Genomic DNA, 16,250 nt, shown 5'->3' with positions numbered 1-16,250 from the left:
CGAAATGAGAGCGAGACGATGGTGATGATTCTGCTGTTGCGAAGAGCAACGCCCAGAAAGAAACAAGACGGGCACGCCAAAGATCGTGATCGCGGAAGCAGCCGCCACCTTGAACCTTCTACTTCGCTCACTTCAATGCCCTCTCGCCTCTCGCCGTCACTTGCAACAACGACTCCCACAAGGCGCTGAGACTCCGCTTTGAGCCTGCGCAGTCTGCAGTGCGCTCAAACCGTCGTCGTCGCTTCGCCGACTTGCCACAATGCTCCAGCCCCGGCTACGACCAGTTTGCTTTCAATGCCGCAATCTCCTTTCTGCTTTTCGACACACCTATGCCACGGCGGTAGAGAAGCCTGTGCCGGCATCGAGCACCTCCCAGCAGGTCACATCTTTCTCCCCGCCATCGTCAGCGCCAAGGAGAAATAAAGAAACATTCCAATTGAAGACCTACAAGCCGCGCACCCCGGGTGTGCGACATCTGAGAAGACCCATCAACGACCATCTCTGGAAGGGAAAGCCGCATCGACCCCTCACATTTCCCAAGATCGGCCATGGCAAAGGTGGAAGGAACAATTCGGGGAGAGTGACTGTGAGACATCGCGGTGGAGGCCATCGAAGAAGAATCAGAACCGTCGATTACATCCGAGCCGCGCCGGGAAAGCATCTGGTGGAGCGCATAGAGTATGACCCGAACCGTAGTGCGCACTTGGCGCTCCTGACGAATGTGAAGACACAAGTCAAGTCCTATATCATCGCTGCAGAAGGCATGCGCGCCGGTGATGTGATCGAGTCTTTCCGCGAAGGCATCCCAGGTGAGCTGATGAAAAGCATGGGTGGAGTTGTCGATCCGGGGATGTTGGCAGCGAAGACGGCCTTCAGAGGCAACTGCTTGCCTATGCGCATGGTGCCTATGGGAACACAGGTCTATTGTGTCGGCTCGCATGGAAACGGCAAAGGAGCAGTGTTTTGTCGAAGTGCCGGCACATTCGCTACGGTTGTCGCAAAAGAGGAGCGCGGGAAAAAGGTTGTCGATGTCACCGTCAAATTGCAAAGCGGTGAGGTGAGGAAGGTTCACAAAGACGCTTGCGCGACCATTGGTGTTGCGAGCAACCCACATTGGCACTTCAGACAGCTGGGCAAGGCTGGTCGAAGTAGATGGCTGAATATCAGGCCTACCGTGCGCGGTGTGGCTATGAACGCCGTCGACCACCCTCACGGTGGTGGACGTGGTAAGAGCAAGGGAAATGTGCACCCTGTATCGATCTGGGGTACTCCGGTAAGTTTCGAATGGCTCAGCGCTTCCAATCTTTGTTACTGACGTGGGTATCAGGCCAAAAGTGGATACAAGACGCGCAAGAAGCGCAACATTAATCAGTACGTTGTTCAGGAGAGGCCCCGTAACCAAGGCAAGCGAAGGGCCAAGAATTAGAGCTGCTTTACGTGTACAAATGCTACATTGTACAATATATCTAACATGTCTCTGCCGAGCCACCTACTCGTTCGAGAAATCAAAGCGCCTCCTTGTCGCGCCCCGCCTTGACCTCCAGCTTGTTCCACGCATCTCTTGCTTCGCTCAGACTCATTACTCCCGCCATATCCATAAATGGATTGCTCCTTGTCACGCCCTTATCCCCATTTCTCCCTGCGCGCTTTACTGCCGACAGCTCCCCTACTTGACGATTGCCTCCCTGCGGATCAGAGCGAAGACCTCCACTTCGGCTGTGCACGTCTCGTCCAGGAGGCTGAGCATTGTGCACACTTCGAGCACGGCCCTTGCCCTTGAGCTTCGTTTGCTGGGTCGGGTTTGAACGTTCCTGGGAAGGACTGCCCTTGTTCGCGGACGACCTAGTTTCATGCCTCGAATTCTCGCCTCGTCGACTTGCTCGTTCCTCCAAAGACGCCTGGCTTCGATGAGCGGAATCCTGATCATCCGAATGTTCACCCTGCTCAATGGCATCCCAAATCTTCCGATTCCTCTTCCTACGCTGTTCCGCAATCTTGGTCTTATAAAGATGTCTATAGCCGCTGAGCAAGGCCGTCTCCAAACGGTAAGCCTGCGATTGCGCTGTCTCCGTCTTGAGACCCCATTGCTCAACTTGAGGCTTCGATTCCTCAATGTCCATGATTGAGTATTGCCATTTCAGTTCACGGTAGTGATAGATTGGCCGTGATCCCTCGCGTTGTTCGTGCGTTGAGCGATCCATATACAACCAAATGTTCATTGTCGGCGCACCAGGCACGAAGTATGACGACTGCAGCCTATAAGCTTCGACCAGCATTTCACTCTCGATTTCTCCTTCGATCGGTGTGATGATAGCGATCTGCGGCACCACATCGATCTGAGTCGTGTACATTCCGCTAGGAGCTCCGTCATCTCCCATCATCATGAAGTCGAGGACGCACTGCAGTTGTAGAGGCGAGAAGTTGCTAATGGCGTAGAAGTCCTCTGGCTCAGAATCCAGATGCAGAGTTTCTATGAAGGTTCTCACGCATTCAGCATAGGCTTCGGTAGGTTGTCCAGTGGTCCCCATGGGGATTTCTCCTTTCTCACTGTAGTTCACAAACATTTTGCTCAAAAGCTTGTGAAATTCGAGAAGTTTTGGCGTCTCTTCGACGAGACAGAACTTCAGCGCTTCCAGCATAGCCTCGGGGCCGCATAGTAATTCCTCGTCGGGAAAAGTTCGTCCCATAAGATATCCACTGGCCGTACGTTCCTCCAGCGATCGGATCAAGCTCTCGTCACCTGCTATACGCCACGATTCGTGGTCGCTGGGAGGACGTTCGTCCCTTCGAGGCTCGATTGGCTTGCCGTTCTTGCCTTTGATTATCGTATCTGACTCGCCTGATACGTCGTCTGCGGAGTCGCCTTGCGGTACGTGGCGGCGGACGTTGTCCTTTTTGTGATGTTTCTCCTTTGGCACTTCGATGATTTCAAAGTACTCTTTTTCCTCCTCGTCGTCAGTCTCTGGTACTTCAGCATCGTCCTGACTGGACGGCACCTTCAAGCCCCATGTCTTCACTGTATGCCGGCCTCTGCTTCTCCCCTGGTTCCGTAATTGTCGCGCAAATCCCTGCCACGTCACCAGGACGAGGTCCTGAGTCCTATGCAGTCTTCCCGTTTTTTCGTTCCTCTCCACAACAGCAACTTGTGCTCTGCCTTCGGCATTCGTATTATAAAGCCAAATTGTCGTTCGATCTGGAGTAGCGGGTGGGCGAGGCTTTATCGCGGGATCCAGAATCTCCGCCGTTGCGACGAAACCGCCATCGGTGATGACTTCGCTTTTTGTGACCACACCAAGCTGGTGGATGCCGTCTTGCCGATCGTTCAGGAAGCCTCGACTCTCCATGAAACCTAGCATTACACGTAGCTGCTGTCGACCGAAAGAATTGCAGACCAACAACTTCTCGCGTTCCGCAACATACTCGGCTGATCGAACACCATCACGCTGTACGATGTCCCAAAGAAAAGCCTTTATGTAGCTTTCGTAGTGCTCCGTAGGATCCGCCAGACAGTCTGATGGTGATAGGTAAGGCCAGCCCTCGAGCTCGGTCTTCTGATCGATATCCCTGAACATGGCTCTCAAGACATCCTCATATCTCACACCAGTCCTGCATACCTGAAGTGCGTGCAGGGACGTCAGTAGGGCCTGCGGTCCACTAAAAGCAAAATCACCCAATCCTACGTGGCTTCCGTCGGAGTACGGATAGACAGAGTTGTCAATCCAGAACTGCAAAGATTGGATCACTTCTGGCGGGCCTCCAATGCGCCATCCGTGTTGAGATCGGGCTGCGAGTTCCATGTAAAGTGCAACAGCAGTTCTGGAACACACCTCTACGCTACCAAGGATGTCCACAATGGTCTGCATCGCTTGAATAGAGCTACGATTTGTCTTCGCTAACGTAGAACCCGTCTCTTTCAGATATTCAAGCTTGCTGAGGGTAGTGAGCAGTTTGGCCATTGCGTCTGAGCATGCTCCTCCAGGATCGACTCGTTCCAGCTCCTTCACGATCTTAGCCGATTCTTCCTTGAATATATCAAGGCTCCAAATGTTGACTACTTCCCAATTTTCAGAGCGTCCGTGCATTCGATTGTAGAAGCGATCGACTAAGACAATGATTCGAGGATCGCTCGTGATGAAGCCACTTACATCTCGCGGCAAATGGCGCTTGAGATCAACCATTTGATCGCAAAGCACATGAAGTGTCTCATGAGACTTCGCTATGATCATTTGAAGGCCTTCGTGCTCTTCCTCTACCAGCAAGGCGGCACGCAGCTCGGCGTCGAGTTTCTCGACATCCTGTCTGTGTCCATTAAGTCGATGCAGAAGCGAAGTAACCTCGTCATCTCTCCAGAATGGGACTTGAAGTTCTACCTGCCGAGCTCTCAAAGGTAGCAGGGTAACATCAATACGAGCGCAGAGGTCTTCCAATCTAAACGCAAGTTCCCGGACAAAGTGTGGGACATGAACATCAAAGACCGGCGATGGGACCGTCGTGATTTCGTCGCTTTTACCATCGACCTCCATAATTGCCCAAGTTTCACTCTTTGTCGGTGTTCTGGCCTCCAGTCGTCCTGACGTAGAAGTTCCAGGTTGTGTCTTGGGACTCTTCGGAAGTCTGTCGTTGCTGACGTTCGATTCGCGAATGTTCCGTGGGTTGTGCTGCCATTGCTCGTTGCCATCATCATCCCCATTGCTGACAGCAGGACCCAATAGTTCAAGCTGCGCGCGAGCCGATGAGATCAATTCGCCGACGATAGATCGAATATTTGGATTATGAGAGTCGAATCCTGCTCCAATGGCGCTCAGGAGCTCCGCTATTTCTGCTCGGAGTACAGACGCAATTGCTGTTTTTTCATCCTCGGGCAGGGCTTTGACTAGCTCTGTGGATTGGTGCAAGGACTTCATACGGTGCTGAAACTCGACAAGATCGCTTTCTGATGCTTTCGTAAGATTGTGAGCCATGGGACTTTTGGGGATGAAGTCTGTTGGCGTCATTCCTATCATCTCTTCATCTCTGAGCTCGGGGAGATCGACATAGTCAGCTCGAGATCTGAAGTCATTGGCGTAGAATCGATCCTCATCTAGGGCCCTCAATTCAGTTTCGACCAGCCATGTAATTTTCCTTAGTTCATCTTGGACATTTCTATTGCTCGACAGGACTGAGATGCCTCGAGACCTGGCCTCTAGTACCCGATGTTCGTTCTCAATAGAAGCATAGTCAGAGTTGAGTCTTACGTCTGCGTAGGCTGTCCCAAGTAAGCTCAATGAGTCCCTAATCAGCAACCGCCGCTCCTTGAGGCTCCGAACTCTGATCGATGCGTTGCTAAGTTTGGCCAGAATCCAGCTGTCTTGGGCAAAATGCCGTTCGCTCACCTTCACCATGGGCTTCAATTCTGCGCGTAGGCGCGAGAGGCTCTGGCGAGCCAAATCGAGCTTGATCACCGCTAAGTCCACTGCCGTGTGTCTCGAGTGTAGCAAATGAGGGCGGTCTCGCACGCTGCGAAGCATGAATGCCACATTGAGCAGCTTTAGCTCCGCCTCAGCAACTAGGTCCGCATCAATCTCTGTGTCTCGCGGGATGGAAGTGCTGTCCAGATTGTAGACAACCTCAATTTCGTCAAGTGTCCTGCGCAATTGGAACTCTAGAAACGATGTTGCACTATCGGCGCTATTCCAGAGATCATTGCTGCTTTGATACAGAAAGTCGACGTGTCGTGAGATTCGCTGCACCGTCAAAGCAGGTGGGCTTGGGTCGTGCACATTTTGCGCAGGGAGCGAGGCCATTGATCCGCCTTCATGTTCACCAAGGCCCGACAATTGCTTTCTCCTACGTGACGACTTTCTTACACGCTGAGGATGGTCGAAGAAGCGGTGATGGTCGTCCTCAGAAGTCGTACGAGGTGTTTGCAGTTGGGACTGGCATATTGACTTCCTTTTCGGGTTTGTTGTAAAATCGTCCTTGTGGCCATCACCTGCACTGTCCACATTTTGCAATTTGAGGAAGCGTGCCTTTTTGCATATCTCGTGGGGCCCTTTGGTACGCACGAAGCGGTCTGGGATGGCATGTGAGGCTCGCGAGGCGTTGTGAGTGGAGGTCGTGTCGTGACATACGCAGTCCAACTTCCCATTCCACGCAGTTGAACCTCCAGTTTCTGATGTCGTATCCCCTTTGTGCCTCTTTATCCTCTTGTACGAAGACCCCGCTGCAGCAGTACTTTCTCTACGAGCGGCAGTCAGTGGTGTTGAAGCGGCGTGCTTTTTTGATCTCTGCTCTTTTCCTTCCTCGGAAGGGCTTTCCACATGTGGAGGAGACGTTCCTTCCACATTCGAGTCTTCATTCTGTGGCAGGAGAGGCCGGGGATCATAGTTGGTAGTTACTCGCAGTGGATCAGCCGAATGTCGTACGCCAAGAAGTGAGGCCAAACTAGAGATACAGTGGACAAGACCGCTCCACAGCACAAGACATAGCGGTTGCAGTATGGCGTGCAGTACTGTCGACTCTTCCGCAACCACGACTGGCTCCTCGGCTTCATCTCCCACAGTCTCCGAATGCCAGGCAAGGTAGAGCCGATCTGCAAGACTCAACGCGTCGGCTTTGGCACTGCCCTGTCTATTGGGATCTTGAGCCAAGATGATACTAAGAGAAGAATTAGCATTCCCTTCTCGCCATGGCTGTGTCCCTGGCACCTTCTCTATCGCCTGTGTCGGCACGAGAGAGGAGCGTGAATTGCGCATCTTCTCTTCCCCCAAGTGAAACACGTCTTCGACGCGACGATCCTTGCTGGCAAGTGCCCGGCCCATATCGCGGAGGAAAGTGGGCAGGAGTTTGGCGGAGATAGCATCCATGGAGAACATGGCGATGATGGGAATGAGCAGGTGCCATGCGGTCCAGGCTTTGAATGCGTAAAAGTGGTAAAGCCACGAAACAATTCTGATGCAGCAGTACTACCCACGCATTAGCTTTTATATGATATCAGTGCAATGCAATTGTAACCTCACCAGAATAGTAACTGCTCTACACCAGTCCACCAACCGAACGAGCTTTTGATTCCTCTCCTTGCGCTCCGCTTCCCTCTCTTGCTCATCCCGCAGCTTTTCCCAGTCCCAGAACTGCCAACTTTCTTTGTGGCGTGTCGTTGAGGAGCGTCGTCGACGCGCTATAATGCTGTCCATTGCGGTGCGAGCAATTACATGCAGCTAATGCGTCGCTTCCAAGATCTTCGGCTTCGCATTCAGGCTAACCACGGAGGGCTGGTACAGGAAAAAGAGGATTTCAGAGGATGGTACAAAGGGTCAAATAGCGAGGGAATTCGTGAAAAGTCTTTATGCCTAGAGCATCAAGCGTGCCGAACGCATGTCTTTGTTTCCAGGGCGGACGAGGTCGGGTCTGAGGAACAAAGCGCTTGACCAGAACCAGAGTGAGCGGAACAAAGCGCCAATATCGCACGCACATCCCATCACTCTCTTTCACGCGTCACTAGGGCCCATCCATGTCTTCGTCGCGTCGATCTCTTCTGTAGCCTTGAGCGCTCCAATAAGTCGCTCGCCACCTTTGCACTGGCTCATGGAGGTGAGCTGAGTTCTTAGCTCCGGCAGTAGCAACCCAGCCTCTTCGAAGATGTTGCGCGGCAGATCATGCAGCTCCCAACCAAGGCGACCGCGCGACAAGAATATAGCGCTTCCACACAAGTCGCGAGTCAACTCTTCGATGTGACGCTGGAGCAGTGGGTCGCTCAGAGATTGGGAAAAGTGGTCTTTACCCAATTCGCACCAACGTGATGTGACTCCGCGTGCAGCGTTCAGATATGTCTGTATCTGTGCAGCGGCATCAGAGAGTGTCATTTGTGGATGAGTGAATAGATCGTCACCCATACGCTGATCAAAGGGCGTGGTGCGAGCATTGCTGATCCTAGGAGCTCGAGGGTGATTCTCGCTCTGAATCATATTCCCAATAATCAGCTTTTCTGCAGGTAAGACGACGCTGCTGCGAGGCGCTTCTGGGAAGCCAAGAGAGATGGCGCTTTGCGAATTGGTCTGCTCCATGGTAGACAGAGCATCGAGCAGTTCAGTAATCTCTGGAAGCTCGACTGCGTCCTTGCGCGTCTTCATTGCATTCTTGGGTGTCGGCTGGGAAGGTACCGGATCTTCAACCATTGGTTCTTGAGCCGCTAGGTCTTGCTTTACTTGCTTGTCGAGCTCGGCGGCCAAAAGCATATGAAACTCGGCGTCCGCATCGTCTTGCTTGGTTTGCGCTCTCGCAGCATCTTTCAGCTGTCGACTTTTCTCCACACGAGCGGCGAACTGCTTAAATTCCCAAATGCGGTTCTTTCTGGTGGCTGCTCGCTCTTCTGCATCGGGCATCGAGTGATCTGGAACTGCAGAACGGGTGGCTTGATTTCCGTCGTCTTCTACAACTGGCTCTTCTTGGGCATCCTGCGTCACAGACTTCTCAATCATAATTGCAGCCGGTGTACGAAGTCTAGTAGATCCGCTGTGCATGGAGCGCTGCTGTGATCCGGCGCCGCTGACAGGAGCCGTGGTATTGGGCTTTGCGAAGGCTTTGCGCTCTGCAGAAACGGCTCTAGCAGTCTGATTCGAATTTGTAGGGCGATCGGGAGCGCTGCTCGTGGATCGAGCAACAATTCCGTCAACTATGGCTTGGATCGCTGCTGCGTCTTTCTTTTTACGTTCAGCATTCCACTGGCGGTCGGTCTTCTGATTCTCGTCGACGTCCATGTCGAGTAGTTTGGTCAGGTAGGCCGCGGTTCGCTGGGTGCTGACCCTGAGTTTGCTGGGTGGTGCTTCTAGAGAGACTCGAGGCTCTGAGTGTTAGGACGACGGAGCTTAATATGTAGGAAGCAAAGTGAACAAAGCTGTATCAATGACCAAGCAAGCATTTCGCAACGACCCAGTGAATGAGCGCGCCAGTGACAGGTAAGAAGCGTTAAGCTAGTGCTCAATCTTACTGGCGTGATCTGTAGGCATGTGGCCCCTTTTCGATTCCTGGTGGTCGCGCTTGGAGACAGATCTTGTGTTGCTGCAGGTTCATAAAACTTGACTTCAGCGTTCGGCCAAGGCGACCTGAGAACCAGCGGAGTGGAATCTGGCGCCATCAAGGCGGATGAAACATCATAGCTTTCTCATTGTTGAGTTGTATGTAAAACGCTCTGCTCAGGCGTAGCGTAGCAAGGGTATCTAATATGTGCGCGATTGATTATACAATTCAGCGCCTCAAGCTCAAAGTTCGCAAGGCTCGTATCCATCATCACGTCGTCGCTATGTATTTTTGCACAGTCACAAAACGCTTCTTTCTCGAATCACTGCCAAAAGCGGCACCAACTCATCAACACATTGGCGGTTCTCGCTCTATGAGAATTGTCGCCAGTCGTGCGGACCTCTTGGCGTCGGTCCAGCTGTAGCGCTGCGCTGCTGCACAGGGTTTGATGGTTGACAAGGACGATGGATGCCTTCATCAGGCGTTGATGAGCCGTAATCGTCCAGCACATCGTTTACCGAGACTCGAGCTGTTTCAACTCTGTGCGGCTCAAGTGGTGCTGTCGCACTTCTTGGCGGTACCTGGCGTACATCACCGAAATAACTGCCTTCTGTAACCGGAGGCCCTGCGGCCAATGTGATGTTGCGGCGCGGTCCTTCCTGCAGTCTCGGGCTCTCTGGTGCTGCCACAGGCGCAAGCACCGAAGGATTGAACGGCAGATAACCACCCGCGCTGGGAGGTGCAGGTGTTTGCGACGGCCCTGGTGTGCGGGAAGGCGCAAATGGTTGAGCTGGCGGGATGCTGTGGTTTGGTTGAGGTATCATCTCGTAGCTATCTTGATGTGCGAGCCGAGGCGGTAATTCACCGCTGCTGTTGGGTGTGTAGGCTCTTGGCAGACTACTTGAAGACCCATGCGGCCCTTGCGGTCGTGGCATAGGTCGGCTGAAAGATTGCTGGCTATGGAGACTACCAAAAGTTCTCTCTGGGCCTGGTCCGGGACGAAATCCGTCTGCAGTATTGGCCCTAATTGGCGCAGTAAACGATCTGCCAAAGCCATCGGTTGGCGGAGCGCTGGCAGCTGATCGCGGCTCTTGATCATAGCTCAAGGGGGTGTTTGATCGCATTGGCGTGGGTCCTCTCGCAACTGGTGGTGGTCGACCGTAGCCAGGCCCTGGACCCATCCCGGTTGGCGTAAAAGGTCTGGCAGACATTGGAGTTTGCATACGCGGAGCAGGCGCGAATTGGGCACGCATCGAGCCGTCCATTATCGACCCTTGGGTGCTTTGCGAAGCAGAGCGCTCATGCCATGGCTGCTGGAAGGATGAATGAGCCGATCCTGGTATCGTAGGAAGTGGCTCACTTTGACCGGGCAAGCCCGCATGTTCCAGAAGAGGCGCGTTGGTGTGATAGCTGGGTGCGTTGGACCAGGTTGAAGTTCCAGTATTGGTCCTCGCCAGACCAGGCCTGCTTTCCATGCCCAGATCTGGCAGGGTTGGCTGCCTCGTCAAACGATCAGCCTGCACTCGGGTAGGAGGTCTGCTCTCGTATGGCGGCAGCGTTGATACACTCATATCCGTCTCTTGTCGTCTAAGAGTGAATTCTGGCAACTTATCATCCTTGCCGGTCTCTGGCGAACCCAGGTTTGGCAATGTTGGCTGCTTCTTGATTCCGATCTGTATCTGCGCCGGCGGTGGCAATTCTCCCGTCTTCGCTGCTTTGCGTTCCGCCTTCTCTTCTGCTTTTCGCCTCTCGCGTTCTTCTTCCTCTATAGCTGCTTGTACTTTGTGCGCCACCACTCTCGCCAAGCGTTTATCGACCTTGCGCCTGCAATAGGTGCTGAGAGATCCATCTTGCTGCGGAATGTAGTGCCACAAAAAGCACAAATAAAGCACGCAAGAGACGATGAGCGATAGTGCGCTGAACACCCAAATGACCAAAGTGAACAACATGGAAAAGTAGATGACAGCCTGTTGGGTGTTCTGGTTGGCGAGCGCTCCAATGTTGATCCAAAATTGGTCGAAGTTGTTGTGGTCGGTCTGGTCTTTGCCCGGGATGAGATCGGCCTGCAGAACGGCGTAGAGGGTCATGGCATTGACACCTTGACGAGGGCCTTCGCAAATGATGACGCGAAGGGCGGTTTTGAAGGAAAAGTATACAAAGAGGGCTACGTAGTCGGCACCCTTCCGACTCTTGGTGAGTGCAGTGAAGACCAGAAAGCGTTTGAAGCCTCGAGGCCTCATACTTTGGATGTCGACTGCTAGTGGATCCAAGAAGCTTTGAGCGACACCTCCGCGGCGGATGACGCGGATGGCTCGTATCCATTCGTAGATACACAATGCCCAGGAGAGTAAGATACAGACGGAGAAGATCCATTTGCTGTACTTCAAGTCGAGTGCCGGTTTGACGCTCGAGCTCCATTGGTCAAAGGCGAGCAAGTTGACTGCAGTGAAGGTGTCGACGACGTAGACTGCGATACCGACGAGTGCCAATACCCACAACCAGATGTATGCGACGACGGTCCAGGCCGAGGTGCACCGAAAATCGGACAGTGTGATGAAGTCCCATTTCTGCGATTCCTCCTTCGGTCCCTTCTCTCGGTCGCTGAGGCAGCCCATGTTGGGCCGATGATGTATGTATGGTGGGAAAGTGTTCGTATGTCGTCCGCTCTGCCGGCAGAGCGGTCAGTGGTGACTTGAATAGTGCAGATGGGCGTGCACAGTGAATGATTGACGATTGACTGCGGCTTCAATTTGGAAGGTCTGACCGGCAGACGCTTCTCGAGATGTAATGGTGAAGGCGTTGCAAGGTAGAGAGTGTGGCGTAATGAGCGTGGTTTTGTCGAATTCAGATGTTCGTGCGGCTGGTTGGAATGTGGGCTTGCGACGTGATCTGGCCGGGCTCGTTGTCTCGCGGCGACAATGAAGGAGGGACAAAGGCGGCGACAATGAGTGAAGGTCAGCGGCGGGCGGTGCTTTGAAGGCCTCTATGGCATGGCAAAGAAGCAGGAGGTCGCACAAAGACGCTGCAGTGCACTTCACCTGTACGACAAGACAATGCACGCCAACGCGCCTATTGTCGCGTTCGGAGCATTGCTTGGGTGAAGCACTTGCGGTTGCGGTTGCGATGGTCGGTCGCGCGCGGCAAGGCCCATGCCATGCCCGTTGCACTCAGAAGCGTGCGCGCTGCAGTGAAGGAAGGAGCGGTTCTTGTATGTTTCACAGTTTCACCCTTTCACGCCAGGTTCCTGACTAGTGCGCGAACGTTTCGCCCATGCATTTCCTGCTCGCCAATCAATGCCTGCCCGCCGCTGACGCCAAGCATTCTTCTTGCGCGCAGCGGCGCAGAAGACGTGGGCGGCACGGCACGGCACGGCACGCTCGGCAAACGACTGCACTCTCATTTCATCTCGCATCTCACATCTCACATCTCCCATCTCCCGTCTGCGCGCAATCAACCACATGCAAATGCTGTAGTGTAGTCACCACCACGCAGGTCTGCCAGGCACATGCTTGACACCAGTCGTCTGAGCTTCGAGCCGTGACGTCTACCGAGTGTCAGATTGCGAGATCGACAGACGCCGCCACGCCGCGAGCTAGCTGACCCATGACTTAAGACACTGGGCCTAAGTAGTGGCATCGATAAAATTTGGGGAGAACGTCACATGCGACTGCATTGTCGGGGTGCAAGAAAAATGTCTACACAAAGCGCTCCCATACTATCCACTCCGGCCGAGCATATCTTGAATGAATCAACTCCTGCCACAATACAAGCCAGCCACGAAAGACTTTCAGAAGAACGGCTTTACGTGCAGTACGAGATAAAGCGGACCATCTCAGAAATTCGACATGGCAATTGGAAGAGAATCGCCTTGCAATTTCCCGATGACATGCTCGTTGATGCCCCCAGAGTCTTCGACCGAATCAAGGACGGCTTAGCCAGAGCCAGAGCGGAGACGAAGGGGACGAAGAAACTTGATCAGCAGGCGACTGTCGAGCACTTGTCTGTCAAAGTACACGGCGCCACATTGGAAGACGAGAATACCTCAATCGGCATCGAAGAAGAAGAAGTCGACGAGAGGCTATGTATCTTGGCCGACACCTCTTACGGAGCCTGTTGTGTGGATGAAGTGGCCGCCGAACACGTTGATGCTGACGTCGTTGTCCATTATGGCCGCTCATGTTTGTCGCCGACCGCGCGTTTACCTGTCATATACGTCTATACGGCGAATCCCCTCGACCTCAATGCTGTGTTATCAAGCTTCCGAAATACCTACCCGGCCAAGGACGAGAAAATCGTGCTCATGGCTGATATCCCTTATAGTCACCACCTCCCGTCCTTGCACGCAAGCTTGACACACGAAGGCTACAGCAATGTCTTCAAGACAGACATCGTTCGAGACCCGTCCTCATTGCTTCCGAACAGGACAATACCGTCCGAAGTGCACACCGATCCAGCCTTACTGAAAGATTATTCCATCTTTCACGTCTCCACCCCACCGACTACACTATTGCTCATCCTCTCCTCTCGAATCAAGGCCATGCACATCTTCTCGCCTGAGTCAGGGAGCTCTGCAGAAGCAATTGCATATCAAATGCTGCGACGGCGCTACGCCCTCACCACTCGCCTTGCAAGCGTGTCCATCTTTGGTATCCTCATCAATACCTTGTCAGTCTCCAACTACATGGAAGCACTTCAGCATTGCCAGGATTTAATCGCCAAAGCCGGGAAAAAAGCGTACGTCTTCGTGGTAGGCAAAGTCAATGCTGCGAAAATCGCAAACTTCAGTGAGATAGGTGGCTGGATCGTTATCGGGTGCTGGGAGAGTAGTCTGATCGAGAGCAAAGAATTCTATCGACCCATCATAACTCCTTTCGAGCTCGAGCTTGCTCTGATGGGCGATGAAAACCGCACTTGGAATGGCGAATGGATTGGAGACTTTTCTCAACTTTTGAACAAGCACAAAAAGGTGCAGGAAATCCGCAACGCCGTGATCAACGGCGATAAGACCGGCGAGTCTATGGAAGAGGTTGCTTCGGCCACAGGTGACTGGGACGAGATGCCATCTGACGACGAGCCGCCTGAGTTTGATTTTCGCACGGGACGATATGTCAGCCACAGCCGACCAATGGGTCGACTCAACAAGCGCCCGGCTGCTGTGGGTGCTCAAAGTAATGGATCATCACAGCAAGCGCCACCCAGCTCGGCGCTGGTACAAAGAGCAAAAGGAGATCTTGCGGCAATTAACGGTCAAGTATCGCCGGCTGCCGAGTTTCTGCGATCAAAGCGTACGTGGAAAGGTCTTGGTAGCGACTTTGAGATTGCCTACGAGAGAGACGATGACGGCAAGATTCGAGGAGCAGCGATGGAGGAGGGAAGAAGTGGAGTTGCAAAGGCTTACAGTGTTGGTGAAGACAGCACAAAAGCATAGCATAGCACTATCAAACGATCGAGGAGATCACCAAAGAATGGTGGGACTCGACCCTCTGCGCCATTCGAACGATGCTTTGCTGGCCAATGACTTTGGTCTTTTCAGAATATTGCCCTTCCAAGATCTCCAATCTCGATGCCATGAGTCTTCTCAGATCTCTTTCGATGGACAGAGCAAATTATATCCAACTGCTCAGCGTCAATCAATGCGTGATAGCCATCAGGAACGCGACTTCTTAGATTCAGTCATGTACGGCCTCAGCCAGTCCTTTCTATGAAGAGAGTTGCTGAGTGCCGTTGAGGTTCTTAATTCGTGCGTCGACATCAGCAAAGATGGTCGAATTGGACAGTAGCTGCGCGCAGACTGGTGTGCACATGCTAGAATCAGTGCGCAGCATTCGATATGGAGGGCATCAATATTTCCGGTCTATGCTGTTCGTTGATACCGCAATCGCTGGACTGATTTGAGTCCTTTGCCGTTGGCTGATTGACGCTACACCCCTCTTCTACAGAGGGCGAGCTTCGCTCAATGAAGTCAATCGTCCTCGAGACCTGGGATGAGTCCGTTGTCGAGGCGGACTGACGAGCTCGCAGATGTTTAAGAGCATGCGTGATGCTTCGACAATACCAACAATGACGCTTGGTCGTACTCGGTGACCAACGAACATGTCTCCATCTCTCGCCCGCTTGATATACCACACAGTCATAAACTTGTATCATAGCTTGCTTTTCCCACCTCGAAGAACCTCTTCCCCCTCCACCTCCTTCTTAATGGCTTCCCTCAACCTCCTTGCCATTTCCTTGCCCTCATCATCATCCAGATCCTCCCTACTCCCACGTCCAAACATTTTCCAACTCTTCAAGGCACCCCAATCCGACCTTCCGTTCCTCTGCGTCTCTTCCCTCCCTTCTTGGTATCTTGGTATCAGATGGAAGTGTATATGCGGCACCACTTGCGCCGCTCTTTCGCCATTGTTTTGTACAACATTCCAATCCTCAATACCCGTCACACTGCACAAAGCCCTGCTTACAATGGGAAGCCATTCTCCCAATGCTCGCGCCGCATCTCTTGCCTCAGAAGCTTCACGTTTCGCATTCCAGGTTGCGGAACTTGGCGTCCTGGATTGTAGATCGCTCAGTTTCGTGTAGTGTTTGCGCGTCGTGAGGAGGATGTGGCCTGGCGCTATGGGCATTATATCCAGGAAGGCAAGAACCAAAGGGGTAGAGAGGATGAGATGGCATTGTGGCTCGATCTTTTCCGGTTCTGGATTTGATGGGACGTCGGAGTTCGGTGAGGCAGGGTAAGTCTTTGAGATATTACAGAATGCGCAGGGGATCGGGTAGAGATCGTCTATTGTTGACATTTCGAGGAGGGTGATGGAGAAACAGCAAGATCAATGTGCCGTCGCGTGAAAGACATGTTTTATGTGAGGTCATTAGTTGCTATTCATCGCCTTAGGCGCTGCTCGCCAATAGGTCCTCCGTACTACTTTGTTTGGGCCGAGGCTCTGGCTTTTGGGCAGGGTTCGGGGATGTCAGCGACCAGGCAAGACAGACCAACAGACCTGCACGACACCTTTATTAAGACTGACTTGAAAACTGCTAAACGAGCTGCTTTATTATTGCTAAAGCCACCTGCTGACATGATCGAGGGGTTTGGGGTGCTAGACTGGGATGAAGGAAGGAGTTGGCTGTATTAGATAACGAAGAATCAGGGGCGATACAAGAGGCAACGACTTGCAGCGCCTCAGTTCTACCAGTGTCAGAACCTTACGCAAGACCCAGACGAGATGTTGTAAAAGATTGTATCGAGACCAACTAATATTCGT

At 52.9% G+C, this 16,250-nt stretch overlaps 7 protein-coding genes across 7 annotated transcripts; 3 read left to right on the top strand and 4 right to left on the bottom strand.

Moving 5' to 3' along the window:
- Window positions 1–259: 259 nt before the first annotated feature.
- Window positions 260–1,426, top strand: MYCFIDRAFT_27561 (uncharacterized protein; the record flags this gene model as incomplete). Its single annotated transcript, XM_007921635.1, has 2 exons — window positions 260–1,273; window positions 1,328–1,426. The coding sequence occupies 2 exons, from the start codon at window positions 260–262 to the stop codon at window positions 1,424–1,426; spliced, it is 1,113 nt and encodes a 370-aa protein (XP_007919826.1).
- Window positions 1,427–1,666: 240 nt separating this feature from the next.
- Window positions 1,667–6,854, bottom strand: MYCFIDRAFT_192407 (uncharacterized protein; the record flags this gene model as incomplete). Its single annotated transcript, XM_007923130.1, has 2 exons — window positions 1,667–1,775; window positions 1,840–6,854. 2 exons carry the CDS (start codon window positions 6,852–6,854, stop codon window positions 1,667–1,669), a joined length of 5,124 nt encoding a protein of 1,707 aa, XP_007921321.1.
- A 612-nt stretch (window positions 6,855–7,466) lies between these two features.
- On the bottom strand, window positions 7,467–8,735 carry MYCFIDRAFT_76000 (uncharacterized protein; the record flags this gene model as incomplete). Its single annotated transcript, XM_007922233.1, has 1 exon — window positions 7,467–8,735. One exon carries the CDS (start codon window positions 8,733–8,735, stop codon window positions 7,467–7,469), a length of 1,269 nt encoding a protein of 422 aa, XP_007920424.1.
- A 380-nt stretch (window positions 8,736–9,115) lies between these two features.
- On the bottom strand, window positions 9,116–12,174 carry MYCFIDRAFT_213176 (uncharacterized protein). Its single transcript, XM_007923129.1, has one exon. The coding sequence runs from the start codon at window positions 11,607–11,609 to the stop codon at window positions 9,366–9,368; it is 2,244 nt and encodes a 747-aa protein (XP_007921320.1). The 5' UTR covers window positions 11,610–12,174; the 3' UTR covers window positions 9,116–9,365.
- Window positions 12,175–12,685: 511 nt separating this feature from the next.
- On the top strand, window positions 12,686–15,849 carry MYCFIDRAFT_213175 (uncharacterized protein; the record flags this gene model as incomplete). The annotated part of the gene is made up of 1 exon (XM_007923128.1): window positions 12,686–15,849. One exon carries the CDS (start codon window positions 12,686–12,688, stop codon window positions 14,420–14,422), a length of 1,737 nt encoding a protein of 578 aa, XP_007921319.1. The 3' UTR covers window positions 14,423–15,849.
- On the bottom strand, window positions 13,928–15,849 carry MYCFIDRAFT_201423 (uncharacterized protein). The gene has a single exon (XM_007923127.1). It carries the CDS (start codon window positions 15,783–15,785, stop codon window positions 15,138–15,140), a length of 648 nt encoding a protein of 215 aa, XP_007921318.1. The 5' UTR covers window positions 15,786–15,849; the 3' UTR covers window positions 13,928–15,137.
- MYCFIDRAFT_169838 (uncharacterized protein) lies at window positions 15,819–16,220 on the top strand (the record flags this gene model as incomplete). Its single annotated transcript, XM_007923126.1, has 3 exons — window positions 15,819–15,853; window positions 15,881–16,107; window positions 16,165–16,220. The coding sequence occupies 3 exons, from the start codon at window positions 15,819–15,821 to the stop codon at window positions 16,218–16,220; spliced, it is 318 nt and encodes a 105-aa protein (XP_007921317.1).
- Window positions 16,221–16,250: the final 30 nt, after the last annotated feature.

This window comes from Pseudocercospora fijiensis (assembly GCF_000340215.1).
Source record: "Pseudocercospora fijiensis CIRAD86 unplaced genomic scaffold MYCFIscaffold_1, whole genome shotgun sequence".
Lineage (NCBI taxonomy): Eukaryota > Fungi > Ascomycota > Dothideomycetes > Mycosphaerellales > Mycosphaerellaceae > Pseudocercospora > Pseudocercospora fijiensis.
The sequence above is the reverse complement of the archived record's forward strand: the minus strand, read 5'-3'. Positions and strand labels throughout refer to the sequence as shown.